The sequence below is a fragment of the Balaenoptera musculus genome, chromosome 14 (genome assembly GCF_009873245.2).
Source record: "Balaenoptera musculus isolate JJ_BM4_2016_0621 chromosome 14, mBalMus1.pri.v3, whole genome shotgun sequence".
Taxonomy (NCBI): domain Eukaryota; kingdom Metazoa; phylum Chordata; class Mammalia; order Artiodactyla; family Balaenopteridae; genus Balaenoptera; species Balaenoptera musculus.
Window position 1 is genome coordinate 84,795,112 of NC_045798.1, and position 11,096 is coordinate 84,806,207.

The window sequence follows — 11,096 nt, forward strand, 5'->3', positions numbered from 1 at the left end:
CCAGCAGTTTAACTGGCTCTCCTCCAGGCTACTTTTGAACACCATTTCCAACAAGGACTATAAGCTCTTGGCATACACCGACTATGTCTTTATTTTTCCATCATTATCCCTAAGCGCACTGGCCCCTAGGCAGCAATCGGCAAATGTTCTGGAATGAAAAGGAAATATCTACACCCTGTTCCCAAAAGAATAGATCATTTTTTATAAGTAATATAATTGCTCTTTCCACTGACAGTTGACAATTCCAGAACAAAACTGATGATATGATATCTTGACATGATGCTCAGCAATGTGAAAAAAAGACAGTGTCCCATGGTCATGTCCTAAATTTGTTGTTCAGTGATAAACTTCTCTCTGGAAGTATACTATTTATGATCTAATAGTTACCTGATTGTGAAAAAAAAAAAAAGAGTTAGCAATTCAAAGATAAATGTTAATTTTAAAGCTGGTAGGAATCTTTAAGATCCATGTAAAAATACAGCAAATGAGGACTTTTAGTAATAAGGAGAATTTGCCAGTTTTTTTCAGTTGATTTAGTTAAACTTTAGACATTATTCTTGAGTCAGTTCTATAATAACAATGAACCAGAATCACAATAAACGCTCTTTTATAATACAAAGCCAAGGAAATATTAGGCTGCTCTATATCCCACAGGACTTTGAAAGTATAAGAGATTGATATAGGTATTTTCAAATGAATAAAGTAATACTTAGGCAAAATACCTGAGTTCCACATTCCAATGTATGCCAACATTCAACACAAAGAATTTTTTTTGCCGCCTAAAATGAATTTTAAAAAAGAAATCAGCATTCCTGGAATGTGAAGAAACACTAATCCAAGTTAAAGGCAATGCTAGTCAGGTCTCAAGACTGGAATGGCTCATTAATAAGTAGCTGCCATCCTGTTAGGACAGCTCCAGGGCAAAGTGGCATTCTCACCCTGGGGAGTCTTGCCGTAGGCGTTCAGAAGAGGGAATGAAGATTTCTTTTCCAAATTAAGTTGTCAAGGAGCTCATTTACACTACACAAAGAGTGTATGTGGGTGAGCTGATGAAGATGATGATTTATGACGCTATAGACACTGAAGTGATTCTGGTGATGGAAATCCACAGCGAAATCCGCTTAGGAAGATAAAACAGAGCTCCTATTAAAACCTCATGGCTTTTGCCCTTACAAATTTCAAGTTACCCTACTGGGTTTGGGAATGGAAGGAAAGCTCATTTACTTAGAATTCATGTTCTGGTATAACGTTATTATACAGACACACACATGCCATTTTTTTTTTTTTAAGTTCATATTCATTGGGTCTACTTTAAAGGAATTTTGAGAAGACTTTTTTTTTCTTTTTTCAGGGGGTGAGTGAAGGCTGAATCTGACCAATTGCACCATAGACAGCTGTGTAACATGCAGACTTTTAAAATATCTAAATGTGAATTAATCGTAGCCCTCCATCCACAAGAGCAATAAACATACTTTTTGGTGAATCGATCTGCAAAAATTATGTTTTAAAAATCTAGGCAAATACATAAACAGATTTGACAGAGGAACATGGCCATCATCAGTTAACGTCTTCACAGTGTATCGTTCAAAAAAAAAAAAAAATCAGAGCACAAAATATCTAAAACCATAAAACCAAAATGGAAATTGTTGTTTAACTCACTTCAGTATATTTGGTGTGCTTGCTCCTTAAATGCCAAGAAAATTAACTTTAAGAACCTCATGAGAATTTATAGCCTCTGATCTTAAATTTTAAAATGTTTGTAATATCCCAGTATAGTAGCCAAGCGCCAGCTTTAGAAATAGAGTCCCAGTGACAAGTGAACTACACGGGCAAGGCAAAAGGGTAAAAACTCACCGTAGTTCTATGGTTAATCTAGTTTTACATTTCTTATAAGTGTTTTTACAGAGTGCGCAGTAAACCGTTTAGAGTGATTCAATGTAACCTGCTTCTATGAGTTCCATCATTTATTTACACCATCTTAAATACAATGTAACAGAGCCTTTCATTCAAGTGTATCTATACGGTAGATTGTTATATGCTTTCTATTCTGTAGAAATATAAACATTAACTACTTACTTACAGCAACATTCTTATTGCAATATTAATTTCCTTATAAAAGACTGCAAAATTAAGGGTCACAAATTGCCAGAAGATTCTTTGCTCTTTTGCCATATATGAGGCATGCTGAAGCAACCCATGCTTTTGTTTTGCTTGTGTAAAGTGATTCATCAAATTTTCCTCTCACATATTTCTAGATTCCAGGAGAATGTAGCCAGTGTATGTATTTTATTTTTATCATTATGCTAAAAATCAGGTGCATATGTGCATGTATTTACAGGCAAACCATATATAAGTAATAGTATGAATGTGAATGGATAACAATTTCCTTTATAAGATGTCAAGGAAATAGTACAAACAAAATTAAGGATTCAGTCAAAGTTCTGGTTTGCTTTGTATAACTTTTCTAACTCTTCTGATGCGTGAAATAACTACATTTAGCTTAAAATATTTTTTCCAAATAAGTTAATCTATGTAATCTCTATAGGATTCCATGAGTTTTCATTCTAATATTCAACAGGTTTTTATCAGCTTTGCTCTGGGCAGCCACAGTAAGCACAACCTTTAAAAAGGTAAATAATTTCATTATACATGAATACATAAATCAATAATATAAGGATGCAAATAAAAGCTCAGGAATTACAGGTGTTAAACAGTTTCTCAGGACCTAGAGTTGAATCATCAGGATTGTGTTTCAAATTAGAATATATTTTAACTTAAAAAATAGTATTGTTTTAAAAGCATTTACAGTTTAGTAGCATTAACATTTATCAACTAGAGCAACTCACTATTATAACGTTGTAATATCGGAACCTCATCTTTTACTTGTGTTAAAATGTTAATTGTACATTTTTATAAAGTGTTCGTTACATATCTGAACAGAAAGGTTGGCTTGAGCCACAAACGATAGTCAAATAACATAACTGAGAATTAAATTAATATGAAAGTGTGTAGATTTTGATATGTTTCTAAAAATCAAATGAGACTTCAATACAGTGCTGTCATTTTAAAAGGCTATTTGAGAATATGGACATTTACTTTTCTCATTAAAATGTCCTGTTGGGTGTTCATTTTAAATATTTTTTCATATATTGCCTGTTGAAAAATCTGATTGAGAAGAAACACTCTCCCTACCACTCTCGCTTTTTCCACCATGGTTCCTTGTAGTTCTGACATTTCTGTGTGATTCTCATATTAGCCTTGGGCGTTGGGCGGAAGGTGCGGGGCTGTTGTCCTCACTCTACAGATGGGGAAACTGAGGCTCAGAGATGGGGCTGCTCAAATCGGGCTTCAAATATAGACGTCCCTTTTTTCCCAATTAAAGATATATTTCATATTTTGATCTGACCTATATATTTTTATAGACCATACACAAGAGTTTCATCTCCCTCAAAGTTCCTTAGCCAAATAGAACCTTGGCAGGGGCAGCAGGAGATGATCAACAACTTTAAAAACACTAATGTCCTGGCTTCTTCCTAATGTAGTTTCTGGCATCCGTTTTAAAAAAAAAAAAAGTGATAAAGTTTTCCTTCCTAACATAAAATCAACTCCTGAAACATACTTTTATTTTTAGATAGCTCAATTTAATAACTTATTTATTAGACAGTATACCCAAATGACAACCTATATGTAATAAATTTATAACTACGAAGAAATGTCTATTACAAATTAGTAAGCAATAAAAATAACAACTTCTCATACGTCTTTCAGTCTCAGACGTGCTATACTGTCTCTCACTGAGGACGGTTTGCTCTTTGTTTTAAACTGAACATAAGGTTGAGGAAATGAGGGAAAGAGGACTAAATAGCTACGGGCAATAAAACAGAGAAAAATCTTAGCTATGATCCTGCTGTGTATGTTACCAGCATTAATAAATAATGCTCTTGTCAGGAGTATGTCTTCTACTCACAGAGCCAAGCTATCCCAAATGCTTTTCGGTTGATGTTTTTTGATACTTTGTTTCCCTTACAAAATGTAACAGCATTTTGATTCAAATTAAATTCTGCATCCTGTTACGCTCTTCACCTAAGGCCAGTAAAACTTACACCCTTAGCCCAACTATATTTTTTCATGTGTAGAATCCTCACTGCATTTCTTATTTGAAAATGAAACCCACCCTCACATACATCTCAGAAACAACTGATGCGATCATCAAAGGTCAGTTTCTTGTATATCTGTGTTCTCTGATTGAAATATTGGATTGGATCTTGTACTACATCAAAGATTAAATGTGATAAAAGCAGATTGCCTCTCCATCAAACCTTTTGAATGCTGTCTTTTTCACATAATGCCTCCCCCCAAATCCTTCTGTGTGAAAAATAGATATTTAAGAGTGCAATATCCATCTGGACCCAAAGCTAGATCTGCCTATGTCGGTGTGTGTTTTTCTGTGTGTTTTCTAAAGAGTAAACAGTATGGGTTTAACTTCCCCACGCCCTTGATCCTTGGCCTTGCCTTACACACATTTTGAGAGTTGGGAGGCGACGTGCAGGGAGACAGCAAGCCAGACATCAAACCCATTTATTCTGCATCTTAAATTATGACTTTTTATCACCAATGTTTTGGTTACATTGTTACACAAAGGACAAATTAACATCCGGTTTGAGGTCTCTTCTTTGATTGCTTTGGGATCAGTGCCATTTCCTTGGCGTTCGAATCCTGCACCCATCAACTCTCAGCTGTGTTTTAATAATATTGTTGTACAAGGTGCCAAACAACAAGGATTTGGGAAAGTGCTTCTAGGGCACCTCTGCCGACACCTTCAACCGCTGCGATTTCCAGGTGGCTTCCCGCCAGGTGCTCCCAGGGGAGTGTCAACACCCTCTGGCCTTGGTGGGTCAGAAGAGGATCCCGATGGGGGAAGAACTGGTTGGTCCCGTCGACTTTGAGGCACCTGATCGCGGTGTGCTCACCCAGAAGTGGATCCAAATGAACAAAAACATGCTGCCTGGAAGAGTCAGGTGCGCTCAGCAAAGAAACCATGTGATCGGGGACTTGATCATCACAGCTTCCATGCCCATCTGACATGATTCAGGCCACCCAGGAACATCAGTCTCTTAAAGTATTCCAGAATGTAAATTAAAAAAAAAAAAAATATCCAGGTTGTTAGTTCCAAAAGTGCCTCTGAGAGAATCTCTTTGAAAGAATAAGCAGAAATGTCCATTTGTCATTTTCACTTTGCTCTACAGGTACCTTTTGTTTGGTTTGGTCTCCTCCAAAACAAAATACACAGTCATTTTTTGTTTTGTCTTGTTTGGTCTCATCCAGGAATTCAGCACACATTTTTCTCTCCTCACCCCAGCACAAAAGATAAGAGCAGAGGTGTGGACGGAGAGCTGTGTGTGGGAAGAAAAGTAGTTTCTTGGGGAAAACACACACACACACACACACACACACATATACACAAACAATACAAAACAAAACTGGCAGTCCAATGGCGCAAAATTTGCTTCTCCGGATAAAGCACTTCTTAACACAATGTTCCCTTCCCCCTCCCACGTCCTTCCATCCACCCGGGGTGGGGAGGAAAAGGGCATGAAAGCGAAGCCATTCTTTTTCTTAAGGCTGAACAGACACACAGAGAACACGTTTCAGGGACTGTCGGGCGGTGGTGATGGGCAGGGCTCTCGCTGTGAACCCAGCCTGCAGCCTGCGGGCCATTCCGGGGGCAGCGGTACCAGGTACAAACAAAAGAAGAGAAGTCAGTGGTCCCAGTGATAAAATCCCATATCGACTTTACAATCGCAGGTACAAATTGCTCAGGTCCGTCATTTCATTTCTCCTTCAGACCTTGTCATCTAAAACTAATTAGAGGTCAGGTTGCCGAGGCATGGTCAACATTCAAAGAAAACACTGGAGGTCCCGAAGGCGATCACGCTTCTACCACAACAGTCCGACGGAGGAGGCTAGAAGCAAGCTGTCCTGTTCTGGCAAGTTTGGGGTGTTAGGAAGGGTGAACTCCTGGGTCCAGATGGCAACTTCCCCATCATCGGTGGGGCAGGGCGGGGCGGGGATTCTGTGTTCATAGAGGGAAAACCAAGAAGCCCGAGAACGTGGAGTACTTCCAGCCTCCCATGAGGTTGCCCCTCTCCAGTTTGAGGTGGACTTTGTCCTCTCTTTCCATCAGCAGCAGGACACCATTGCTGGCAGCTTCTCTGGTGACGTCCTGGTCCCCTGCGAAGGCGGAGATCACCGGGTAGCCGTTCTGCATTAAACTGACCTGCGAGGCAGAGGGTAAAGCTCAGCAGACCACGATGGACCCCATTCCATCCACTTGTCCTCATCTCCCCCCCTCCTCCCCCCCACCCTGGCCATGGACCTGGACCCATGCGGGGTCCTGACCCAGAGGACTCAGCTGGTGCCCAGGCCCCCGCGAGCCCCCGTCCCTGGTTCTCTCCGCCTCGCAGAGGGTGTAACTATTCCTCCAGAGCCAAAAGTGTCCAGCTGTCAGAGCGACCCACCTGGATGGTTTGTCTGTTGTACACTTTGACCACGTGGAAGCTGAAGCTATAAATCCCTTTTCTCGGGGCTACAAATATACTGGAGGCGAGATCGAAATGGTTGCCAATGTTTACTAAGACCTGGAAAAGAAGAGGGGATACAGCACGCACAGAGCAAGCCCCTCCTCCGCGTGTGTTTCCGTCAGACTCACAAAATCACCCCCACCCGTCCCTTTAGGAGCTGAAGCACCACCGCAGCACCTGCTCAGGGCGCCCAGGCCGCCCCAGGAAGGAGGCAGCCCCGGAGCGCAACGTCCTGCCGAGGAATTGATTTCCGAAGGATGCTAATGGATCGCAATTCAGAAGGATGGCTTTAGAGTATATTTTATTTATGCGTTGAAAACGTGGGTGCAAATTGTGGCTACTGTGGGCAGGGCTGAGAGAAGGCAGGGGAAGCCGATCAGCTCGGTAGGCACACTGTAACTGAGTCTGTTCAGAGGTCCGTGGGATTCTGGGGACTTGAACGTGAAGCGAGGACCAAAACAGAGCTCCGTCCTGAATGGGCAGAGAAAGGGCTGTGGCGTAAGAGGCCAACTCAGTGAGATAACTTCTGTCAGATAAAGCTTGGGACGAGCTCTGTGTGCTTTAGGAGAGAACAGACGGACCGTGTGAGGTTTCCTCTCTGTTTCCCAGCCCCAGGCATGCCCCTCCCCGCCGGCAGCACACAGTAGGTGCTCAATAAAGGCTGCTGGGTGAAAGACCACAGTCCATAAACACTGGCTGCGCCCATTTCCCCTCACTTTACTCCACGTGAGGTGTCTGCTCCCTAAGCTGAGCTATGATGTCATGCAAATAAGCTTGGACAACTAAAGGGAGAGTGGAAAGGCAGCTTGGACACCCTCAGCTCAAATGGTGGGAACTCCGCAAGGTGCGAGAATAATGACAAAATGAGCCATGAGATACAAAATCACGTGACCCTCCAGGTGCTATTTCTCAAATAAAAGACGGATGAGACTTGTCAGGATGTCATAAGCAGAACTTGGAGAGTGGAGGGTCCCTCCCATTATGAACAGATTCCCTTTCAGATGTTCAAGGTGGAATATGGCCCCTCTGTCTGGACCTGTCCCCATTCCTTCTCACACACACAGGCACAACTCAATTACAATAATAAAATGGCCCGCCTGGTGTTCCCAGCTTTTAAAACGAACAGCCAGCAGCAACAAAATCCTAGATTAGAGACCCTGTCATCTGTTCAGAAAATACATTTCAGCCTCATACCCTTTGCTGTTATTTTGTACACACTCATTACAGATGGATCACACACAGCTCCCAGAGCAACGGGCAGGGTGCCACTGACAACGGCCGGGATGGCTGGGAACTGCGCCCCACCAGCTTCTTCAAGGAGCTCCAAGCAGTACTTCATTCAGCCTCTCGACTGCAGGGCTCGGAGACACTCGGGCTCTATCGTTAAAGGCGATGTGCTTCGGGATGTGAGTCCTCCGCCCTCCGAGGCTGTGCTCCTGTCTGCCTGACGAGGCTTGAGAAAAGAACAAAGCCTCCTCCCTCCAAGCCCTCAGCGCTGCTTCTCCCAACTCAACGACCACAACTCTCGCACCTCCATTTCTAATTCAGGAAACTGGTAAATTCAGGGCCCTGCTGTAGACGGAAGAACACCCACTGGCCCCAGAAAAGCAAGTTTCAGTTACTCCCTAACTGGGGAACCAGAGAAACATCATGTAATCTGCCCTGTCATAGTTTGCTCATCTATAAAATTAGAATCCTACTACTACTTAGCCTGCCTACGTCACAGAGTTTTTCTGACACCCTAATGAAAGGGCAGATGTAAAAATGCTGTGAAAACTAATTCACTGTCTGCTTTAGTTGGACATAATTAAATCAAAGACATTTATGTCTCGTAAGAAAAAAACAGATTAAAGAGAGACACGCCCTATACACACCCCTCCCCAAATTTCAAGTACATAATCCTTAACAAGGATTAAAGCAAATGAAGACACTGGCCTAAGAAGAGGCTTTGGTGTGTGCAGATGTGTCACCACTCAGGTATGCATGTTGGTTAACAGAGAGAAAGGAACTCAATCAAGTGTGCTCAGTAAGCCCGAGCTCCCTGTGTGGGAAGCATTTTGGCAAAAGGAATGGAACGGTGAGGTAAAGTTTGGAAACCACTCTAATGTTTCCTGTTTGTTTCTGAAAAACAACAGAAACCAAGGTGGGGAGGGAGGACACAGAGGAAGGTGGCAACCTCTAATCCTGGGCAGCAGCAACCCAGAGGAGGCGTTGCCAAAGGCTGATCATACGCAGACCCTTCTGCTTTGAAGCCAGTGGGAGAAGTTGAGTGGCCAGAGCAACTTAAGTCATGGCTCTTCATTTTGTGTTTTCTTTGTGTAAGCACGCCATGTATGACATCGATATGCATTTTATGTTACGTTGTGTATATTGTATTTACCGTACATTGCATTCATATAAGCACACTCGGTTTTGTTTTGTTTATCTATAACCATACCTGCTATTTCCCCCCCCCAACTCTTCCCCACTTATTTTTCTGAAGACAAGCATCCTCTCCCCAGTCCGTTCCAAAATAAGCAGTGGGTACACATTTTCGGAGCCTTGGCTGAGACCTTCGGAGAAGCCGCGGGCTGAGAGGGGAGAGTTTAAATGCGCTCGGTCTCTAAGTGGCCAGTGGGGTGACAGAAGGCCATCCCCCACAAAGGACGGCCCCCATCCCAGCGAAAAGCAAAACGTGCACTGTCCTTTCGGGAAATCTATTTCAGCTCTCTCGGCTCTACGGGACGCTTAGCTTTACAGGACTCTCGGTCCCCCGAGTGCCAACTGAGCTGATTAGTTCTAAAAGAGCTACAATGTGAACAGGAGAGCTTACTGGAGAAGGGAGAAAGGGCGGAGAGGAGGGGAGAGCCTGGAACTCCACGCCCCGGAGGCCGGCGGCCCCCCAGGCCCCCCGCCCTCCCCACCCCGGGCGGGAGGCGAGGGGCAGGCCGGCCGGCTGACCTGGTCGAAGTAGATGGTCATGGTGCGGTTGCTCATCTCGGACGGCTCGTGGTTGGTGCTCCGCGTGGCGGAGAAGGCCACCTTGGCGCTGCCGGAGCGCACGGAGATGCCCAGGGAGGAGGTGACGGCGCCGTCCGCCGACGGGCTGGAGTCGCACACCACCAGGCACTTGCCCTCCAGCACGATGGGCTCCGTGTCATTCTGAGCCCGCACCGGGCAGCCGGCGGGCAGCAGCAGCAGCAGCAGGGCCAGCGCCGCCCCCAGGCCGGAGCCGCAGGCGGCCGGCTCGCGCAGCGCCCCCCGGCGCCCGGGCATGGTCAGCGGCGGCCCGCGGGGGCCCCGGCCGGGCGCCGGCATCCGGGCTGCGGGGGGCGGCGCGCGGGGGCGCGGCGAGGGCGGGAGGGCGCGCGGGAACGCGCGGGGCCGGGAGTACCCTCCTCTGGCCTCGGTCCCCTGCGCTGATGGTCAAGGCCGGGGTCGTCCTCAGAAGAAAGGCGCCAGCGGACCTGTCAGGGCAAAGAACCCAAACCCTGAGACAGGGAGGTGAAGCCGCGTGGGGAGGAGGCGCGGGGAGCAGGTCCCTGCGGCGCTCGGGCCCCCTCCCTGGAGGCCACCCCCTCGGTGCCTCGCACTGCCCCGCGGAGAGCCCGACTGGCACACAGGTCCCGAGAAACGCCGGGGCTCACTGGCCAGGGCATCCCCGAGGGCTCCCGGGCGGCGCGCGCCGGGGGCGCGGTCAGGTAAGGGGCCCGCAATTCCGCAGGGCCTCGGCAATAGGGACATGGCCGGTCACCCGCGGGGACACGGTCAACGCCACCCCGGCCCATTCAGCCCAAGGCAAAGGAGGGCTCAAGACACAGGCAAAGAAAAAGATCCACTAAGCCTTAATGGCTTTAATGTCAGAGGCATTTTCTCTAAAGCCACACCAAGAAACCTTTTTCCTTTCTCTGCTTTCCCTTTCATCCTCTATTTCTCCGACCTAGAGACTTTTTTTTTTTTTTTTTTAAGCAATCCATTTAGTGAAGATCTTATCCGTTTTCCACCCCATGAACAAATCCCCAGGAAGCTCCTTCGGGCGAATAAGATTAAGAGGAAAAACAAAAACCAGAAAAGAAGAGAGAGAAATCCTAAAACCGAACATCCACTTCCAGCGCCCCCCCTGCCAGCAGCGAGCCCCTTTGGAGAAGCCCCTCGGATCCCTCTCTCTGGCGCAGGACCAGAGGATTCCGGCGGTGGGAACCCCGAGCTTGGCTTATCGTGCAGCTTTTGTTTCCGGACTCCAGGCTGTTCTCCTCCCGGCCAGGAGGCAGCCTCTGCAGCTTTCTACCAACTTACGCGCCCGTCTGCACTTGTAACTGGGCCCCTTCTTCCCCCGCTAAACTAGACATATCTCTCCAATACCCAGGCGAGAAACAAAAAGCAAAGAAACCTCTCCCCTCACCGCCCGCAGTCGCCGAACAACTCAGCCAACTGCCTAAATAGTCCTTATAAGAAGAGACAAGTTGTTTCCCGACGGGTAGCCTCCCTCCTCAGCCCCTGAACAAAATGATTTCGATGTTCTCTCCCGCTCTCTCT

General features: G+C 45.8%; 1 protein-coding gene across 1 annotated transcript; it reads right to left on the minus strand.

The window, feature by feature from the left end:
• Positions 1 to 4,564: 4,564 nt before the first annotated feature.
• CBLN2 (cerebellin 2 precursor) lies at positions 4,565 to 9,878 on the minus strand. The gene is made up of 3 exons (XM_036823372.1): positions 9,522 to 9,878; positions 6,519 to 6,638; positions 4,565 to 6,277 (listed from the first exon to the last, which is right to left on the minus strand). The coding sequence occupies exons 1-3, from the start codon at positions 9,876 to 9,878 to the stop codon at positions 6,080 to 6,082; spliced, it is 675 nt and encodes a 224-aa protein (XP_036679267.1). The 3' UTR covers positions 4,565 to 6,079.
• Between the last annotated feature and the right edge of the window lie 1,218 nt (positions 9,879 to 11,096).

Coding starts and splice junctions, on each gene's coding strand:
- CBLN2 (XM_036823372.1), bottom strand. CDS start 9,878: ATGCCGGCGCCCGGCCGGGGCCCCCGCGGGCCGCCGCTGACCATGCCC. Junction 6,639..9,521: donor TGACCATCTACTTCGACCAG/GTCAGCCGGCCG, acceptor CTTCTTTTCCAG/GTCTTAGTAAACATTGGCAA. Junction 6,278..6,518: donor ACAACAGACAAACCATCCAG/GTGGGTCGCTCT, acceptor TCTGCCTCGCAG/GTCAGTTTAATGCAGAACGG.